The 20,287-nt window shown below is 49.5% G+C and overlaps 2 protein-coding genes across 2 annotated transcripts in view; both read right to left on the bottom strand.

Moving 5' to 3' along the window:
• LOC139046773 (uncharacterized) overlaps positions 1-10,362 on the bottom strand; it is a 109,457-nt gene extending 99,095 nt beyond the window's left edge. Inside the window, exons 1-2 of the mRNA XM_070540682.1 lie at positions 10,299-10,362; positions 9,598-10,015 (exon numbers count right to left, since the gene is read on the bottom strand). Coding sequence (XP_070396783.1) covers positions 9,598-9,791 — 194 coding nt within the window. The 5' untranslated portion in view covers positions 9,792-10,015; positions 10,299-10,362. The remainder of the gene's footprint in view (positions 1-9,597; positions 10,016-10,298) is intronic.
• Positions 10,363-10,577: 215 nt separating this feature from the next.
• LOC139061123 (uncharacterized) lies at positions 10,578-12,312 on the bottom strand. Its single transcript, XM_070540708.1, has 2 exons — positions 11,879-12,312; positions 10,578-10,979 (listed from the first exon to the last, which is right to left on the bottom strand). The coding sequence occupies exons 1-2, from the start codon at positions 12,074-12,076 to the stop codon at positions 10,593-10,595; spliced, it is 585 nt and encodes a 194-aa protein (XP_070396809.1). The 5' UTR covers positions 12,077-12,312; the 3' UTR covers positions 10,578-10,592.
• Between the last annotated feature and the right edge of the window lie 7,975 nt (positions 12,313-20,287).

The raw sequence follows: 20,287 nt of genomic DNA on the forward strand, positions 1-20,287 counted from the left end.
TACAGGTTTCCACTTAATCAGCAGTTAGTACTCGCTTGGAGCTCACTAAAAGCGTTTCACGTAGGGGGTGGGGGCTCACGTCTCTGCCTAGTCCGGCCGTGCGCCACCCGCATCCTACCTTGGAGATAGTGCAAAGATTTGACGAGCCAAGATGGCTCGCCGCTGACCGCAGGCTGTCTCCACGAGCACAGAGTGCTCAAGATCGCGTAATAAGCGCGTTGAAGGGAAAGTTGGAAGAAGCGTTCGCTCCCTTCAGTTTGCCCGCTTCATCCCACCAGCGTCGGGACAGTGTGTGTTCTCGATCATCGAGCGAGATCTGTTGCGTGTTCGCCTGAGCGCGAGTGAAACCGTGCTTGCTAATAAGTAACCGAATGTGTACTGCAAATATACGACCGATAAACCTACGAACCTTACTTCGCATACTAGTGTGATACGTTGCTATCGCTATCAATGCTTAGCCTTTAGGCTGCTTCACATGGCGCGATTACAGCTCAGCGACACAGCGAATTCCGTCGCTCAACGACCGCTGCGACGTCGCGGGCTCTCCGCGACAGGTTTCCAAGAAGTTGGTCGCGCCATCACCTATTCGCAGCGAGCGGCGGGATGTGGGAGGAGCAATGCGTGTAACGAAACAAAGCGCCGTCAAAATAGGCGCTTTCCTGTTTAAGCGCGCGTTGGTAGCTCAGTGGAGCAATTTCACACACCAGTTTTACCTATCTTTTAATAGGGCGTATCCACTACGGTTTGCGGCTTAGTAGCTTCATAAACGTTATTTTTTTCTTTTCTTCCGCTTACACAATTCGTTTAAAAGGAGAAGCAGCACGGTATTCAGGTCGGGAGAAGGACACAGCTTCAACATAAGGCACGTACCCACTCGATCGCCACCATCAACCTCTTCCTCGCGACAAATTGCTCAACCTGCTTATACATGCATAGTCAATAGTAGCCTGTTCTTTTGCAAAAGCAAATGTTCATCCAGGAAAAGAAGTTGCGTCTTCAGTAGTAACAACAAAACTAGAGTGTACTAAAAGGAACCACGCCACCGACGCCGCACAAGCCGCACGCTCATACTTGCATTGTGCAACGCCACACTCACCGTATCTGCAAGCTGTCGTAAAGTTGGTGTACTGTCGTAAGTTGCTCTAAATGGTGTACCTATTCTGTTATCGAAAATTAATAGGAAACTTCGAATATTTCATTAGTATCAATGTTGTTTTCCTTTAACGATGCAGGCATGGATACTTCGCGAGCAGGAGGCAACTTTGCGCATCGCTGCGACTGAAATCGCGCTGCCGGAAACGCATATGTGAAAGCTGTAAGCGACACTCGTTCTGCGACGTGCGCTGCAGAAGGGTTTCTTTCGCCTCAATCGCACCGTGTGAAACAGACTGCGACTTTCGCTTCACTCGGAGAGACGGCGAAGTTGGAAAGCCAGGGAAGCGATGGAGCATGTTTTATTAGAATGTGAAGACGTCTGCCCAGCGGTCGATGTAGGCACCACTGGCCTCCATGAAACCCTCGGGTACGGCGAGAGCAATGGAAAAGAGGCAGACATCTTGACTACACACTAATCGTAGCTAATAGTACTTCACAACGTCTTAAAAGATCTTCCCACTCACTGTTCTCTACTACCATTTCCTAAAAGAAGGCTGTCATCGAGTCTTGGGCCTAACTTTGTTTTGGCTTGTTTGTTTTTATCATGTACGTGCGCAATAAGGATTAGTAAGAGGCGACCCACAACACGCGCGACCACTGAGGAAAGAGCACAAGGTCAACACAGGTGGAAACACAGCTGTGTACGAGGATGAGGTGTACAAGTCCACTACAGGAGACCCGCACGATCATCAAAAATACACGTCAAAGGCCCGAAGAGCGGTGTCCACAAAACCAGGCAGCTTCGAAAAGTAGAACAAAATTCACAGGCCGAAACACCACCGAATGCAACGAGCGCGATGGCAGCTCATCTTCCACACCTTCAAAGCCACTGGTTCTGGCTGTCCTTGCGACAGTAGGAATGGTCGTTCTTGCGGCGCTATGGTTTCGTAAAGGAATCAAGGATAAAAGTGAAGCTCAAGTGGCAAAAAAGGGCCTTGCGCAATCGACCGCGAACACGAATTAGTGATAGTGGTAGAGTTGAATACTTTGGAACCTACTAAACTTTCGTCGAAACGATCTCTCCAGTTGATATTACTCGGCTTGTAGTCGTTGTCAGTGTGCCTGGTGCGTCAGCATGATATTTGATTCTCAAAATTACTGCAGTACAAGGGTGCAGACTTGGGAGTAGTTGGTGTCGCATATTCATCACTGCGTTCAACGGAAAAAACAAGTTGTCGCGAAAAGAGAGGCCAGGCGGCCTCCCACAAGCTGCTCCAAAACTTTTCAGCTGTTTTTCCCCGCCATCTTGTGCACCAAATTGAGGAAATGCGTTTTTGAAGACACAGATACGTGGCCGACTTTCTCGTAATTTTACGAAGGCATCTTGACAGTACACTAATTGTGACTAATAGAATTTCACAATGTCTTAACAGATGTTCCCACTCGCTGTCTCCTACTACCACTGAACTTACAATATAAAAACCGCCTGTCATCGATTCCTAAACCTAGCTTTCATTTTGTTTGTTTTTATCAGGACGATCACATTAGCTGGCAATATACATACATACATACATACATACATACATACCTACATACATACATACATACATACATACATACATACATACATACATACATACATACATACATACATACATACATACATACATACATACATACATACATACATACATACATGCATACATACATGCATACATGCATACATACATGCATGCATACATGCATACATACATGCATACATACATACATGCATACATACATACAAGCATACATGCATACATGCATGCATGCTATAGGGGCGCGAAATGCGTCCGCTATAGACAGACGCGCGTAGAGAGAAGAGAACGAACTTTGAGAGCGACCGGCGAGCAGCCGAGCGCCGGTGAAACTGAAACTTTATTGTACGTGACTTCCACGCCGGGGAGGCCGGCGCCGCGAACATAAACATCCGCTCGTTGTGCAGACGCTCACGGCGGCGGCGGCGGAATCGGATCCACTACAGGGCTCCCCCCTGCATGCATGCATACATACATACATACATACATACATACATACATACATACATACATACATACATACATACATACATACATACATGCATGCATGCATGCATACATACATGCATGCATTCATGCATACATACATACATGCATACATGCATACATGCATACATGCATGCATACATGCATACATGCATACATGCATACATGCATGCATGCATGCATGCATACATACATACATGCATACATGCATGCATGCATGCATACATACATACATGCATACATACATACATACATGCATGCATGCATGCATACATACATACATACATACATACATACATACATACATACATGCATGCATGCATGCATGCATGCATGCATGCATGCATGCATGCATACATACATACATACATACATACATACATACATACATACATACATACATACATACATACATACATACATACATACATACATACATACATACATACACACATGGCACAGTAAAGAAAAGCAGCTGACCATACGACTCTTCCCATACAAAGCTGGTGACACGAGGAACCAAATAGTCATGCCAAAACTCCCCATTGCCAAAGTACTGTATGCAGAAGGCTGGCCATAGCGTCGAACATCATCTTATGCACCTGACCAGCTCGGATTTCCCCTCCATTGTTCTCGTAGCTGTGAGTTGTTCCTTGCTTCAAGAGCTATACCACGGTCTCAACGGGTCAAGCATGCAAAAAAAGCAACCACTGAACTACGTAGTGATGCTGTATGTTCCTGCCACATGTCATACAGCTTAAAAAAGGTTACGGCAGCAACATGGAGTTGTCCTCACGCTCACGGCGCCTTGCAAGTTCTCAAAATCGCGGGCCCTCGTCAGCTACAAAACGAAAAAGGTAAAAGTCGTAGGCGGGAAGAGGCACGTAAAGCAGTCTTTTGTCCGTGGAACCAGAGTTGTGCACCAAATACCGCCAACGTGCGCGGGCGCATAGGTCGGTCAAACGGGGCCGAAGTCTCAACGATAGACCCAAGTGCAGACACGTTACAGAAAAAAAGGTGACCGATTACCTTTCCAGTCCCGTTATTTCTTTAAAGTAAATGATTACAGCTACCCATTAAAGTCCCACGAAAGTCACTTCGGTCATAAGCAAGAGCAAGGGTAGGCTGCAGAAAAACTTTGGTCACCGATCAGGTTAATAAGTACGTATTGACTCGTGCAAGTAAGCAGGTACAACACGTACGACGACACGTACAACAAACGGGAATTCTTTACGTACGTTTAAAATTTCAACAATCAGATCGCGAAATTGAAACGACGGTGTGACACATCTTGTACTCGAGGATTTCAGTCGCAAGTCGCGAATAATTTCCCCTGGGGCAAGCAGCCAGATTCGGTGGATGGACGCGGCTCCGCGAAGCTCTTCGACGAGCTCGACATGCTGTAGCGCTTGAGCTGCGAGATGGCGTCGAACAACGCGTCCGGCACTCGAGCGTCTTTGGTCTCGGGCAGCTGCTCGACCGATCAGCATGGCCACGATGGCCAGCGACAGGCCGAGCATCTTCCGCACCGCCGGGTCCTGGCCCTTGAAGAGGCTCATCAGCGCGATGCCGCCCAGAACACCCGACGAGCAGACGGTGGCGAAGCCCGAGGCGCGATGGGCCGTCGCGTACAGCTCGAGGCAGTAGACGCAGGCGAAGGCGAGGTTGACGGACGCGGAGGCCAACACCAGCTCGCCGACGACGAGGAGGACGTACGAGCCGCCGCTCGGGAGGGCCAGCTCGACGAGGGCTAGTAGCGCGATGGCGGCGCAGCTCAGCGGGAGACCCAGCATCAGCGCCCTCTTGCGCTCGCAGCGTCGCAGAAATCGAGCCGCCAGCAGGACGCTGACGGCGCGCGGGATCACCAGGACCGCCGCCCGCCAGAAGGACGGAGCCGGCGATGACAGGCGCCGTTCCGGTTCGCCGCATTCCGACGTCTCGTTCATGATGACGATCAGGCTTAAGACAAGCGCCGACAGCGACGCGGTCCTCGCCACAAATCCGGGCAGGACGATCATGCTCGCAGCGCTGCCAGGTTGCAGAGACGCCTCCGTGGTGCGACGTCCTTCGGCCGTCGCGGCGGCCTTGGCATCACGCAGCCGCCGTACAGCGCCACGGTCCAGTTCGACGTCGGAGCGACGCCCTCCTCCATGAGCGGACATGGCATTGTGCCTGTCGATGAAGTCGGCGACGCCGCCGCTGACGAGCAGCCACCGCGAGGACTCCCGCACGGCCTGGAAGCTGGTCATTAGCAGGGAGACCGGCACGAGGAAGCCGAACGGCAGCGCTCGTCGGTTGAACACATGCTCGGCGGCGCTGAGAAGGCAAGGAGCCCAGCCGCAGATAATACTCGCCGCCATCGCTCCGCAGAGGTAGTCAGTCCTGCGTTACACCGCGGCAGCTTTATCGAGTTCTTCACTCGTTCGAGTCTAGACGTGAGGCCACATCGATAGGCGTTTTCGCTGCTTGTCGCGACATGTTCGAGCCAATAAGTGTCGAAACGGCAGTGCGACTTCTGGCAGGAGCGAATCAAGCGTAGCTTGAAGGGGAGCTCTCTTCTCAACAGACAACTGTTCAAGTCGGCTCAACATCGTTCCAGAAGAGAAATTTGTACAGGTCCGGGAAGGGGGTCATGGAGAGGTAAAGTGCTCATTGTAGAAGGCGGGGAGGGAGGCCAAGGCCATCCCTCTCCAATTGGATCGGTCTGGGACTCTTAGTGGACAGGGGCTTGAAGATTGCGCTTTTACATAATCATCATCAACATCAGCAGGCTTGCTATGTCCACCGCAGGATGAAGGGCACTCCCAGCAATCTCCAATTACCGCTATCTTGCGCTAGCTAATTCTAAGTTATGCCTGCAGATTTCCTCTTTTCATCACACCAACTAATTCTTGGGTGTCCTCGACTGCGCTTACCGTCCCTTAGGACACCCTTCTATAACTCTAATAGACAACCGGCAGACCATCGTCCCTATTAAGTGACCTACCCAGCTCCATTTTCTTTTTCTTTTAATATCAACTGAAATATCAGTTATACCCATCTGCTCTCTAATCTTCACCAGTTTCGGTGTCGCCTCTGTCGTGTGGTGACGTCACGACGCGGAGAGCGCTCAAGCGAGACATTGCGAGATTCTGACACGAGCTCCGGCTCGCTCGGCCGCCTGATATGTTCCTGCATCGGCCTCATAACAAGCAGCAGCGTGGGAGGCCACCAAGTGAGCCTGGGCGAGTGTCGAAGAATCGCAATGTCCTGCTCTCACGTGACCACGTCCTCCCTCCTGACGTCACAACGCGGAAACCTCCCGGAAAATAAATCCGAGAATAGCTGTAGAAAAAGTATTATAATTACATAAGTCAGAGCGCTATATGGGATTTCCCAGTATTTTTTCTATGGTTAAGATGCCTAGAACATTCATATTAAGAAAAAAAAGAATGAGTAGTTAGAAATATCCTGTCAGTGTACACCTCTCAAAAGCATGTTCAAGTGTGTACGACTCAACAACAGCGTTACGCAGGCTTCCATGTATGCCGATCCTACGATACGATGACACAAAGGAAAAGTACCACTTGGAAACAGTCAGCAGGAACACTGCCATCATGTGATACGCGCTTTCTTCAAGGCACTACGTTCCCACATCGCGAACATGCCTACCAGTTCAACGAAGGATATGCTGGAAGCGGTGCTGGCTCTTGAGTCAGTAATACTCTGCTCTACTTCCACATACCCTCAGTAGCATAATGGCGATTTCTCGCTCACTTGGTCCATTCGGTCGTCCAAAAGTTCCCTTAATAATGCGATGGAACTGCGCTGGTATTCTACAGCGTCTTTCTGAACTCAGCCTTTTCCTTCGACACACACCTATACGAATTCTAGCCCTCTCGGAGGCCGGTCTCTGAAATGGAAGGACGATCCCAGGGTACATCAGACATGCCAATCCGAGTATACCGTCATTTGCAAATGGAAGTGCGGTGATATACATCAGGCGACAAATACCTCACGTTACCTTACCAGTGCAAGACTTTTGTTGTGCCTTTTTGGAAGTCGCCGCTGTGCAAGTGTGCCTAGGAAAACTTAGTGTGGTGTCGGTGTATGTATATAAGTCCGCGCAGGAAGGTCTCCATGGAGGTGTTTATAAAGGACCTTTGCATTCGTTGCCCCTCTCTTAGAATAATCTGTGGCGCCTTTAACGCACATCATTCGCTTTGGGGAGATAAGACTGGAGATTCCCGAGGCAAGGAACTTGTCGCAGCCGCGTATGCTGCTGACTTATGTATCGCGAACGATGGCAAACCGTCTTTCTTGAGACTACCAGATTCATGGAGAGCCATAGACCTCGTGATCCATTCTACAGACCTTGTCGTATCGTCAACAACGGCCCCAGACAGGATGAGCAGTGACCACTTTCCGATCTTCACCAACATCACCGGATTTCACACTGCTGGGCGACAATTCTGTGCTGGGACACGCAGGGACACATACAGAGAAGCGTTGGATGACTCCCCTGATGAGCTGTTCGCAGATGTGCTGTGGAGCAAAAGTGTGGCTACCTCAATGTTGAAACTGCCAGATCATTTCCCTACTCCTGATTTGAAACTAAACAACCTCTGCGCTGCGCGTAGGAGAGCGGAGCGAAAACTAATGAGAAAAACGGGAAATCCATTTGCGAAAACTGAATGCAACAGGATAAGAGCTGTCATCTCTCTTCACACAAACCGGTTAAGACGAGTTCAATGGGCTGCTTTCTGTGAGAGTTTGCCGGTGTTTACTCCCATGACAAGGATATGGGGAGTAATGAAGAGCCTATCCGGAAAGATTCGCCTACACAGGCCATTCGAAGCACTTGCTTTAAAGCAGGGAAAAGATTTACAAACCCTTGCTGAAGATTTTGCAGACGTATACACATCTGGCAGATCAGCACGAGTATCGAACCATCTGTTGTCTGAAGCATTTCATACCATGGATACGCCGTTCACCTTTCGTGAGCTGGATTTGGCGCTTAGCAAATTAAGAAGACGCTGTGCTGTGGGTCTCGATTTGATCAGCAATCAGATGCTGACAAATATGCCGTATGAACGAAAACGAGCCCGTCTGGACATATTTAATCACGTCTGGAGCACAGGAGAGATCCCAGAAGCGTGGAAGACAGCATGGGTGGTGCCAGTGCTCAAGTCCGGAAAGGATCCTGCTAACCTTACCTCACATCGGCCAATATCGCTAACATCATGCGTATCAAAGTTGATGGAAAGAATAATATGTACGAGGTCAACATGGTATCTTGAGCAAGGAAATAGACTGCCATCATGTATGACCGGATTTCGTCCACGGTTGAGTGCCCGGGACAGTGTCTTGGATCTACTAAGCCATATCGAGCACCATCGCGTAGACGACCTCTCCACACTTGCCATCTTTATGGACGTTGCCAAGGCATACGACTGTGTGCTTCATACAGGCATCATCAACGGACTCCGAGCCATGGGAGTCTCGGGAAATGCTCTTCGATTCGTCCATGAATTTCTCAGTGATCGATGTGTCCAAGTTAACCTCGGAAGTATAATGAGTCACAAGCGACGAATTTCCCCTCGGCGTCCCTCAACGAAGTGTCCTATCCCCCTTGCTTTTTACTGTTGCCATGACCAGCCTTCCAGATGCCCTGAAAGTAGGTCGGACGGCAGTTCAAATGTCCATCTACGCAGATGACATCTGCATTTGGATCTCGGGGTACCGACACAAACGTTTGGCCTGGATAGCCCAGGCCGCAATCTCCACTATCAATCGCCACTTATCGACGCTTGGCCTATCTTTATCAGCAGAAAAACCTGCCTTCATGCTTTTCCCGGGAGTGAGACGCAAGTCAACACGTCTGACGCTGAATATCAGAGGGCATTCAATTCTTCGTGCAACTCATGTTCAATTCCTGGGCGTCACCATCGACAACAAGCTACTATGGCGTGGTGCGGTCGAAAGTGTTGTGGCTGCATCAGTGCAAAGAGTCAACGCCCTTCGTCGATCTGCTCCGTCCGCCTTACCGGCAGCGGAAACTCCGGCCACACCGAGTGAGATGACTTCAGTACGTCTCACGGAGCCGTTTCTAACGCAGAAGACGCAACGTTGTATCAAGCAGACCACGCGAGTCCGAAAACAGCCACCGCGTCGAGTGCCGCCGAGCGTATAACATGGGATGTAACATAAAGCACTCTCCCATCGCGGCTAAAAGAGGCAGACGCCTATTATTAAAGGGAGCTTTACGCAATTAGACGGCGCTACAGCGCCCATTAAAAAAGAAGGCCTATAGATAAGCGGCGTTAACATTACAACCCACTAGGAGGCCATCGTGCTTTCGCTGTACTACCGGCAGTCACAAAAGGGACCGCTGACATCATGGCCGCCACATTTGGAATATCGTAACTATTCGTCGTCAAAAAAAATCGCAATCACCGACCTGCTGGCTTCGTAGGTGACCTCGAACAGAAGAACGATGGAAACGAGCGAAAAGCCGTTCAGCGAGCCCGCCACCAGCATGCGCAGCAGGACGAGCTGCAGGAACGAGTGCGCGCGCACGGTCAACGCCGCGGCGGCCACCGCGAGCACGGCGCACGCGAGCAGGACTGGCCTGCGACCCGTTCTGTCCGCCATCTTGCCGAGGAAGGGCGCGCAGACGAGTCCCCCGAGGTAGGTGTAGAGGCGCGCCGCGAGCAGCAGCCACACGTTGGAGCACACCAGGTCCCACTCGTTCAGGGCCGTGAGCACGTCCGGTGGCAGGTCGTAGTCCCAGTCGCGGCACGGGAGCTCGCCCCGAGGCTGGGCGACGGCCCCGGGCCACAATGCCGAGGAGGACGCGGAGCCCGATGTGGCCGCTGCTGCTGCGTCGTCCAGAGAGAAAGCGAACTTGCGTGAAGTTATACCGCAGTATCGGCCAACGGGTGATCGCAATAGAGAGCTTTAGTTTAGCGGACGCAAGCGGCATGCGTACACAAGAACTAGGGCTGACGGTACCTCGCATGCGCAGACCCTACGTGTGCGTCTGCGCATGCGCAGAACCGTCGCCTCTGGTTCTTGCGTACGCAAGCCGCTTGGGTCCCCTAAACTAAAGCTATCTAACGACTGCGATTGTGATGCGGGATTCTATGTGATCAACCTCACCTCCGTACCCGCCCGACGTCGCAATCGCACACCGCGTGAACCATCCGTAAGCAGCGCGACCCACCGAAATTTAGATGGATCGCTGGCGCATGTAGTACACACGTTTCGTTTGAGGGTTCCCTGATCACTGATTTCTGATCTGTCACCGAATGCTGTCAACGCAGTACTAAAAAAAAAAGACAGAACGCGTGTAGTTTTCCGACCTTGAGAATTTCCAGGAAAGTAAACTGTCACCCATTTTCCGATAACGAACTGTCAGCAAACTCGTCAACCCTAAACACGCCTGTGTGCTTACTACGCACCCGTGCCGTGCGAGTAGGGAAACCTGTAGACGGTGCATCTGCTGTAGTGGCCGTCGGGACCAACGGGAATGGAAGCGTGCTTCCACGCCTGCGCACTCTGGTTGGCGAACTCGGGCGGCTGCCTGCACCAGTGGTCCACCGCGTCGACGGGCGCCAGCAGCCGCATCGACTGGTAGTGGAAGGCGAGCGCCCCGAGCGACAGCTGGGCGCAGGCCAAGATGCGCAGCTGGTGCGATCCCTGGCCCAGAATCTCGCTCGTCGACAGCTCGGCCGACGTGAGGCGGTACGACTGCGCGTCGCCGAACGTGACCGTACTCTGTCCGCGCGATTTGCGCTTGGGCGACGACGACAGCGTGGGGTCCTGGCCATCCTGAGAGAGCTGCGCATGCACATGCCAGTTCAGAAAAGAAAATCAAAGGGACCTCAGGAGGCGCAGGTTGAAATTGCACCACTGCCATGCTTATCGCGATATCTAGAGAAATTGCGGACCACGTGGTGTAATAGAGTGATCAAATAGTTGCAGCATCGGCCAATCGTTCCACGAACACACGCGATCGTCCCTATACGCTCAGTCTCTACAACCCCGCGCGGTGCCGCGAAGGCTAGGGCTCGTTATGAGGCATTCAGTAAACGAGCGTTCGGAGGAGGGAAGAGGGCTCCCACTGCGCGCTGTTAATACCTGCGACAAACTTCCTTTAAATCGTCATCGCGCTGAGAGAGGTTACAGGCTGACAATGAATGAGCCTTTCTCCGGAGTGTCTATTCTGGTTTCCTGTCGCAACCCGTAATTTTTGCTTCACTGCCCGGAGTCGGCGAGGCCGAGTGCGGCTACCCAGTTGATGATAGTGACCGAGGGTAGTACGCGACGAGTATGCACGAACAACCGGAAGGGCCCAGGGTCTACTGCTAGATATGCTCTGAGGCCGGGCGAGGGCCTCCATGACGGTAGCAAGCTTCCTTGTCGAAAACCTACGCTTCATGCTCAAGCTTCCCTTTTCGGCCAAGTGTTGACTGACTGTAGTCCCATGCGTTGTGGGCAAGTCGTGCAGTCGACCTATATTTACTTCGATGTCCTGTCCCGAGCTGAGCCGGTGTTGCGGACGCCGGGATATCAACTAAAAAGCATTTCATGGGGCGTTCTATTTGTGGTCACGCTACAGCCAGTCCTCATAAGTGTGAAATGGCAGCGCTGCTAAATATACACTATATAATCATATAATATGTTTCTCGTGACACAAATTTATTATCGAACTATACAGCAATCGTTTCGTGGCTTACCGCCGGTGACGGCAGCTCCAAGGACGGCGGCATCACCAGCCGGCCATCCTTCTCGATCGGGGCGTAGCCGGACACTGGTCGGCTTTGGGCCAATACATTCTCGGACTCGTCCACATCTCGCATATCAATCGCCTGTGTACGTGCACAAAAAGTAGAAAAAAAGAACTGGATGTAATATCCAAGTATATCCAGGCACATCTTCGGATGGCAACCGAAGCTCTAAAATTCCTAACGAGCAAGCCGCCCCCGCTTCTAAGTCATCAAGCATCATGTCGCCCTTACATTGGTGTCAGAAGTGCTAAATTAAAGCAACAGGAAAATTGACAACGATATATCGACATCATGGATGACAATGCCAGCAGGAAATTTCAACAGGCAGGCTAGCACAACATGGCGCAATACAACCGCCAATCCCTAGTTTCGAGCCCCGAGCAACCGACGCCACGAACATCGATCAGGAATAGGCAAAACGGGTAGAACGGCTCCAAAACTTCCTCGTCGCGTCCGACAATAGCGCGGACACTCGCAGAAAGCTAATTAAGTCGGGGAAGAAGCGCTCGACATCGTGCACTCTCTTCCAGTTAGTACGTTAAAAAACAACGTCAGAGTACGACGCGGCCGAAACAAAGCTCGACGCCAACTTCCGACAGCTAGAGCCAACACTACTTTCTGTATTATTTTCTACAAGCAAGAAAAAAAATCACCCCCCAAGCACCCCGTACAAATGTTTAACCAGCGAAGCTGAAAGGTGCGGCCCCGGTGTTTATCACTGGGTTAATCCTGAATGTTCGTTATACGACGGCTTGGTGGTGGTGCTCAAAATGTGTGCTCAAAATACTGGGGCTAAGGAAACGCGTCAGTACCGCGTCAAGTGTCAGCGTTAGTTCGTGTTTATTTGCGTGCACAGTTTGCTTGTGTTTAATGGTTTGTTCAGTTAACCTTGTTGCACTTTATCGGTTCAACTTTTTCCTTGCAGTGTAGTGCCTAACTTCAGCCACATACGATTCAGGTGGCACACAAGGTTGGCACACAACAAGACATCTTCCTAACCAGCGAGTCTTTTCCGAGTCTGAATCTATTGCAATCTAAGTCATCAAGTTTCATGCCAACGTTACTTAGGATAGATATGTTGTTTCATTGACTCATCGATATATATGACACTGGTCAACAGTGGCCTCGCGTACGTTAAGTTGAACAGGGCAGAGTCGATTAATCGATCGCCTTGACAGACTTCTGCCAAACAGAAGTCTAAGTGCCTAACCAGGACACGACTGCGTAGATTGATTGATTGATTGATTGATTGATTGATTGATTGATTGATTGATCAAACCGACTGCTGCACTGGTCCCATGTCCTTAAAGGGAAGCTGAAGCAGTTTTCGAAAAAAAATGAGTTCTCTGCGGCATTCTACAGTTTTGAGTCCCCTGAACACGAATATCTCGTTTAAAAAGGCCGGAAACAAGCGCAAGCGGCTGTTTTTTCATGAAAACGCGCACCAGCGCCTGAGGGTATCGCGCGAACGCCGCTGTTGCCCGTGATTGGTCGGAGCCGCTGTGACGTCAATGGCGGCGGTCGCCGGTAGGCGCCGCCGTTTCAGAGCATAGCACGCAGTTCTGTTCTGGCGTCATAGCTGAGTTGTAAGCATTATGGAACGTTCTCGCTGTCTCGGACAGCTTGTATTTTCGCCGTACATGTTCGAACCTACAGCCGATACGGAAAACGATGGCGGCAACGGCGGCAACGACGATGTTGAGTGTGCCAAAAGCGAGAGTGATGTGTGCACCTTCTCGAGCGTTGGAAATCTTAGCTGTTAGGTATGCTTTTTTTTTCATGTAGCTGCACGTTCCAATGACGGGAGAAAAAATGCGCTAGAGTGTCACTGGGAACTTGCTGCTGGAAGAATGCCGAAGCACTAACTTCTCATTAGATTGTAAACACGGGTACAATTCCGCGATGTCAAGCACCTTGCCGCTGCTTGACATCGCGTGGCTTTCTGAGCGTTGATACACGATCGCGAACATAAGTGCCGCGTTTTAAAGCGCGCACATGATGATGATATGTGGTTTTTAATGGCGCAAGGGCCAGTTATGGCCAAAGAGCGCCATGACAAATGGTAATTTAAAGGATTTATTCTGAATGGGGTGGACAGTGAATTTATTATGGTAGGTGTGACATGGCTGTATAAGGGCCTAAAAACTTTCGCTGTAGATGACGTCAATATATAGCTAGTAAAACAATGACACTGATTAATTATGGACGTGAACGATGGCAGTTGTGTTTTGATAAAAAACATACGAAAACGAGACAACAGTTACATTAAATCATCAAGACGGCCCTCGAATGCAAGGGCTGGTAATCACGTGTTAAAATTTCCTGACCAAATGATTTTCAGGATGTCAGTTTCGTCTAAAAAATCTAAGACTGTTTGTAGTTTGAAAAACGGTTCGTCACTAAGAAAAAATGCAGGATGGAGAGGTATATTTTCGCGATATGCAGAAGGGAAATACTTTTTCCTCTCCGTTTCTATTGCAGGGCACTGGATAAGAACATGGATGACAGTCAGGCCATCGCCGCACCTACTACAAGTAGGAGGTTCCCCGCCAGTTAAGAGGTAGGAGTGAGTACTGTAAGTATGTCCTATTCTTAATCGGCAAAGAAGTACTTCTTTGTACCGTGCTGTTTTTTCACTTATCCAATTCCGCACTCTTGGTTTTATAATATGTAACTTATTCAATGTTTGTGTGTCCCACTCTGCTTGCCAATGTTTCCTCAATTTATGGCGTAGAAAGGGCTTTAGGTCTGTGGCAGGAATGGGGATGTTTCCATCTGTGTCGCTAAAACTCACTGACGTAGCGTTTTCGTCAGCAGCTACGTTGCCTTTTATACCTTTATGACCAGGTACCCAGCATAGGATAATCACTTGGTTGCAGATATATGCGGAGCACAACAAACTATACAGCTCTTTCAAAACGGGATTCTTATGCTTTCGTAAGCTAATCAGGGCTCTCACCACACTTAGTGAGTCTGTAAAGACAACAGCCTTAGTGACATTTCTGCGCCTTATGTGTTTAATCGCCGAAAGTATACCGTATGCTTCTGCCGTAAAGATGCTGGTGTGTGGGTTTAGTGGCCCAGATGTTGCAAATGAGGGTCCGAGAGCTGCGTAAGCAACACCAGCAGGAGACTTTGAAGCATCAGTGTAATATTCGTCACAGGAATACTTCTCTTTAAGTTCTAGAAAATGCGATTGTATGTGAGCCTCAGGTGCTTGTTTCGATATTTCTAAAAAGGAGATGTCACATCTTATAGTCTGCCACTCCCAAGGCGGTGGAAGCCTTGTAGGAGGCATTAGGACATTGTGTAAAAGAGGGACCCCTGTGTTTTCTGAGAGTGCTTCCAACCGGAGGGACAGAGGAGGCCTAGTGGCCGGGCGGTTACGAAACAGCCTAGCAGTGGACAAGTCGCAGATAGTGGAATGGCAAGGATGTTTAACATCTGAGCTAACTTTCAGGGCGTAGGAGAAAGTTAAATATGTCCTTTGGTAGTGCAATGACCATTCGTTTGATTCGACGTAGAGGCTTTGCACAGGGCTAGTCCTAAAGGCACCTGTGGCAAGGCGGATGCCTAAGTGGTGAATAGGATCTAGCATTTTCAAAGCGCTAGGTGCAGCAGAATTATAAACTATTGCTCCATAGTCAAGCCGTGTTAATATTAGACTTTTGTAAAGTTTTAAAAGGCACCGCCTGTCGCTTCCCCAAGATGTGCGTGACAAGAGCTTCAGCAGATTCATAGTCTTGAGGCACTTTGATTTCAGATACTTCAAGTGTGGTACAAAAGTCAGCTTACTGTCTAAAAGGATTCCTAGAAATTTGTGTTCATGGCTCACAGATAGCCGCTCTCCATTTAGATCTATTGCGGGGTCCGCAAGTATACCTCTCTTGTTAGAAAACAGGACGCATGTACTTTTTTGCGGGTTTAGCTTGAAACCGTTTTTCCACATACATAATTTATTTATGCAAAGCTGTACTTGCCGCTCGCAGATGCTTAGGTTACATGATTTGAAACCTATCTGGATGTCATCCACATATACAGAATAAAACATAGTATGTGGTATGGCAGTCTGGATCGAGTTCATTTTAACAATAAAAAGAGTGCAGCTCAGCACACCACCTTGCGGAACACCAGCCTCTTGCGTAAATGGACGAGAGAGAGCGTTACCAACTCTAACACGGAACGTGCGATTGGAGAGGTAACTCTGAATCACGTTCAGCAAGTTGCCTCGAATTCCCATTTCAGACAGGTCACGGAGGATTCCAAAGCGCCAGGTTGTGTCGTATGCCTTTTCCATGTCTAAAAATACTGAGAGAAAAAATTGTTTGTGGACAAAGGCATCTCGGATATTTGTCTCGATGCGGACAAGGTGATCTGTTGTGGATCTACCCTCCCTAAAGCCGCATTGAAAGGGATCGAGAGTCTTGTTGCTTTCAAGAAAATGGATGAGGCGACGGTTAATCATTTTCTCAAATAATTTGCATAGACAACTTGTCAGAGCTATAGGCCTATAACTGTTCGGTGAGGAAGGGTCCTTGCCCTCTTTGAGAATGGGGATTACGATTGCTTCCTTCCAGGCAGAAGGAATGTAGCCGGCAAAGAACATGGAATTGAAGAGTGACAGTAGTGTATTTTGGGTTTCAGGGTGTAAGTGTCTGATCATCTCATACAATATTCTATCACTTCCTGGAGCGGACTTGTTGCAACAGCTCACTGAGGCCTGGAACTCAGCCATACTAAATGGACGATTGTATGGTTCATTTGATGTGCTTTCCCGACCCAAGTGCAGCTGTTCTGCTAGTCGCTGGTATTTTAGGAATGTTTCTGTGTAATGAGATGTACTGGAAATGTGCTCGAAATGTGCTCCTAGACAATCAGCTTGGTCCTCAATAGTGTCTGCTTGTGTGTTTACTAACGGTAGAGGATGAGTTTCACGGCCTTTTAATTTGTTTACCCTGTTCCAGGCTTTTATTTCGTCTGTATAAGAGTTTATTCCGGAAATGTATTTTTGCCAGCTATCCCTTTTGGCACGGCGGCGCGTTCTTCTGCCTTCTGATTTTATTTTCTTAAATCTGATAAGGTTTTCGATAGTCGGAGAGTCACGGAGCTGATTCCAAGCCTTATTCTGTTTCGTTCGTGCTTCCTTACATTCATCATTCCACCAGGGAACACGTCGTTTATTACGCGATGCATTTGTTTGCGGGATACATATCGACGCTACGTCGACAATAAATGCTGTTAAATATGACACTGCATCGGCGATACTAAGCGCACGAATATCATCCCAGGTCATATATGTCAGCTCTCCATATCGCTGCCAGTTCGCTGAGTCAGCTTTCCACTGGGGTACATGTGGATAACACTCGTCCCGTTTCCTTAATTTTAATACAATCGGGAAATGATCACTCCCGTATGGGTCCTTATGTACTTTCCACTCCAAGTACGGCACGACTGTACTTGAAACAATGGATAAATCTATAGATGAAAATGTCTTGTGCGCAACGCTGTAAAAGGTTGGCTCCTTCTTATTTAGCAAACATGCCCCTGTATTGAAGAGGAAGTTTTCAATCAGACGTCCTCTGGCATCACACCGAGAGTCACCCCATAAGGTATGATGAGCATTTAAGTCTCCGACGACAATGTAGGGTTCCGGGAGTTGCGCAATAAAGCTCTCAAATTCAGTTTTGGAGAGCTGATAGTTTGGAGGAATGTATAATGATGCAATTGTCAGCAGCTTACTAAAAAGCACTGCTCTGACTGCAACTGCCTCTAGGGGCGTTTTAAGGGGTAACTGCCGGCAAGCAACACACTTATCTACTATTATTGCCACACCGCCCGACGAGGCAAGGGCCTCGTCGCGGTCTTTCCGGAAAATGGCATACTGTCGGAGAAAGTTTGTTTGTGAAGGTTTAAGGTGTGTTTCTTGGACACACAGCACCTTTGGGGTGTAACTATGTAAAAGTTCCTTAATGTCGTCTAGGTTGTGGAGTAAACCCCTCACATTCCATTGTATTATTTGTGTATCCATAATGTATGTGTTTTGTGCTGTGTGTCTAAGAAATATAGATTAGGTTACCTCACGGGACCTTTCCAGGCCCCGTGAAACGAGATCTCTCTAGCTTCCGGACGCGCTCGAGGGAGCTGCGCCGTTCCTTGGGCGTCTGAGACGCCGGATTTGCGTTCGTGTCCATCACCTCGTCTGAGGCGGTGGATAGTGCCTGCGCAGCGGGCACGTTCGCGGGGGTGGTGGGCCTATCTGCACGCGCAGTGGCCCTGGGTTCAACAGGCCCGAGGGTCTGCTGTTCCTCCTTTGAGGGGGCCTGAACAGCGCTGGCTGTTCCGGCCGGGGGGGGCTGGTGGCATGACCGCCGTCACACTCCGTGTGACTTGGGCGGCCGCCGAATGATGTAGCGCTGCCCCCCGGCGCGCCACATCGGTGTAAGACGGACTAGATTGGTTCATCGAGAAGCGCTTGCGCGCCTCTTGGTAGGAAAGGTTCAGTTTGATTTTGATTTCGATGATTTGTTTTTCTTTTTTCCAGGATGGGCAAGAACGGGAGTACGCTGGGTGATCCCCGTCACAGTTAGCACAATGGGTGGTGGAAGTGCAAGTGTCAGATGAGTGCTCGTTTGATGCACATTTTGCACAAGTAGTGCGCCCTCGGCAGTTTTGTGAACCGTGCCCGAACCGCTGACACTTGAAGCATCGGCGTGGGTTAGGAATGTATGGCCTTACACGGAGTTTGCAGTATCCTGTTTCTATTGAGTCTGGTAAGTTGCTAGTTCCAAAAGTTAAGATTATGTGTTTTGTGGGGATTTCCTTGCCGTCTCGCCTAATCGTTATTCTCTGGACCTTTACTACATTTTGATCTTGCCATCCCTCAAGTAGTTCACTTTCACTAAGATCGAGCAGGTCATCTTCAGAGACGACACCGCGGACAGTGTTCAAAGATCTGTGTGGGCCTACTGAAACTGGAATGTCTCCAAAAGCAATTAGTTTTGACAGTTTGCTGTACTGTGTCTTGTCACGAAGTTCAAGAAGAAGATCGCCGCTTCCCATTTTAGTTACTTTGTAACCTGGGCCGATGGCGTTTGCCAATGATTTTGCCACAACAAAAGGAGATATTGTTCGGACTGTCTTGCTTTCATGTTGACTGTGAATGACATGGTATTTTGGGAATGTTTCTTTGTGACTCATGAAGAAGTTGAAGGAATCTTCGGTGCGCCCCCTCTTGAAGGAGCGATCAGGGAGTGAAGGGAAATTTGATTCCATAAGTAATAATAATATTCGGCAGGGGTGGCCGCCACCCACCATGGAGCCCAACCAGGGGACGACACAGGACGGGAAGTATCCAGTTCTGCGCACGCCAGCGGTACATCCCCACTATAACCAAATACCTATACCCGAGGCTGGGCATAATGCACAAGGTTAACCCTTGCCGCCAGGAAATACGGAAGTAATAAGAAGTGAAGAGAAGACAGGAAAGATGGGAAAGTGGGAGAGAAAAGACGAAGATTGGAGAGGAGGACAGGAAAAGGCGACTGCCGATTTCCCCCGGGTGGGTCAGTCCGGGGGTGCCGTCTACGTGAAGCCGAGGCCAAAGGGGTGTGTTGCCGCCGCCGAGGGGCCGTAAAGGTCCAAACACCCGGCATTGGCTCAACCCCCAGGATCCCCTTTTCCCCGGACACGGCTAAGCCGCGCACGGCTACACGCGGGAGGGTCCAACCCTCGTGTGCTCGGGTACGTGGTGTCGCAACACACCAAACGCCTGCTTACGCAGACGCCCCTGCGGGGTAAAGCGCGCACATGCAGTGCTGCGAGGTACAGTCATGGAAGTTGCTTATCATACACATCCAGGTGGAGATGGTCAGGGGGATTATATGTGCAATATTCAGAATATGGTTCGACGATTTTGCGATTGTGGCTTGATCAAGAATCGGTATGCGCGCTCCATGCTAGTGTTGACATAAAGATATTAGGCAGTTTTAGCACCGCCGTGTGGTAAATATGATAACTACAACCGTACGTCGAATGTCACTAGGCAAGCCTATACTCCATTTCATACCTCAGGTGCAACGCTGTGGAAGCTACGCACGAAATCCGGTTACCAAAATTTATTACATGCGCGCGTTTCCGTCTATGGTTCGCAGCGTGCCAGCGGCATTTGCTCGCGCGAGCATGCACGTGAAGCTGCCGCGACGGACTGCAATTAAACAATGCCGAAAAGAAAATTCATTTAAAAGAACGTGTTAGCAGCCGTATAAGTACACGGATTGTTTCTACGGGTAAATTCTTTTTTTTTTCATTTAGACCTGAGCGTATATATGAAACGTTTTCTCAAAAATCAGGTCAAGAAAC

The sequence above is a fragment of the Dermacentor albipictus genome, chromosome 6 (genome assembly GCF_038994185.2).
Source record: "Dermacentor albipictus isolate Rhodes 1998 colony chromosome 6, USDA_Dalb.pri_finalv2, whole genome shotgun sequence".
In the NCBI taxonomy this organism is placed as follows: domain Eukaryota; kingdom Metazoa; phylum Arthropoda; class Arachnida; order Ixodida; family Ixodidae; genus Dermacentor; species Dermacentor albipictus.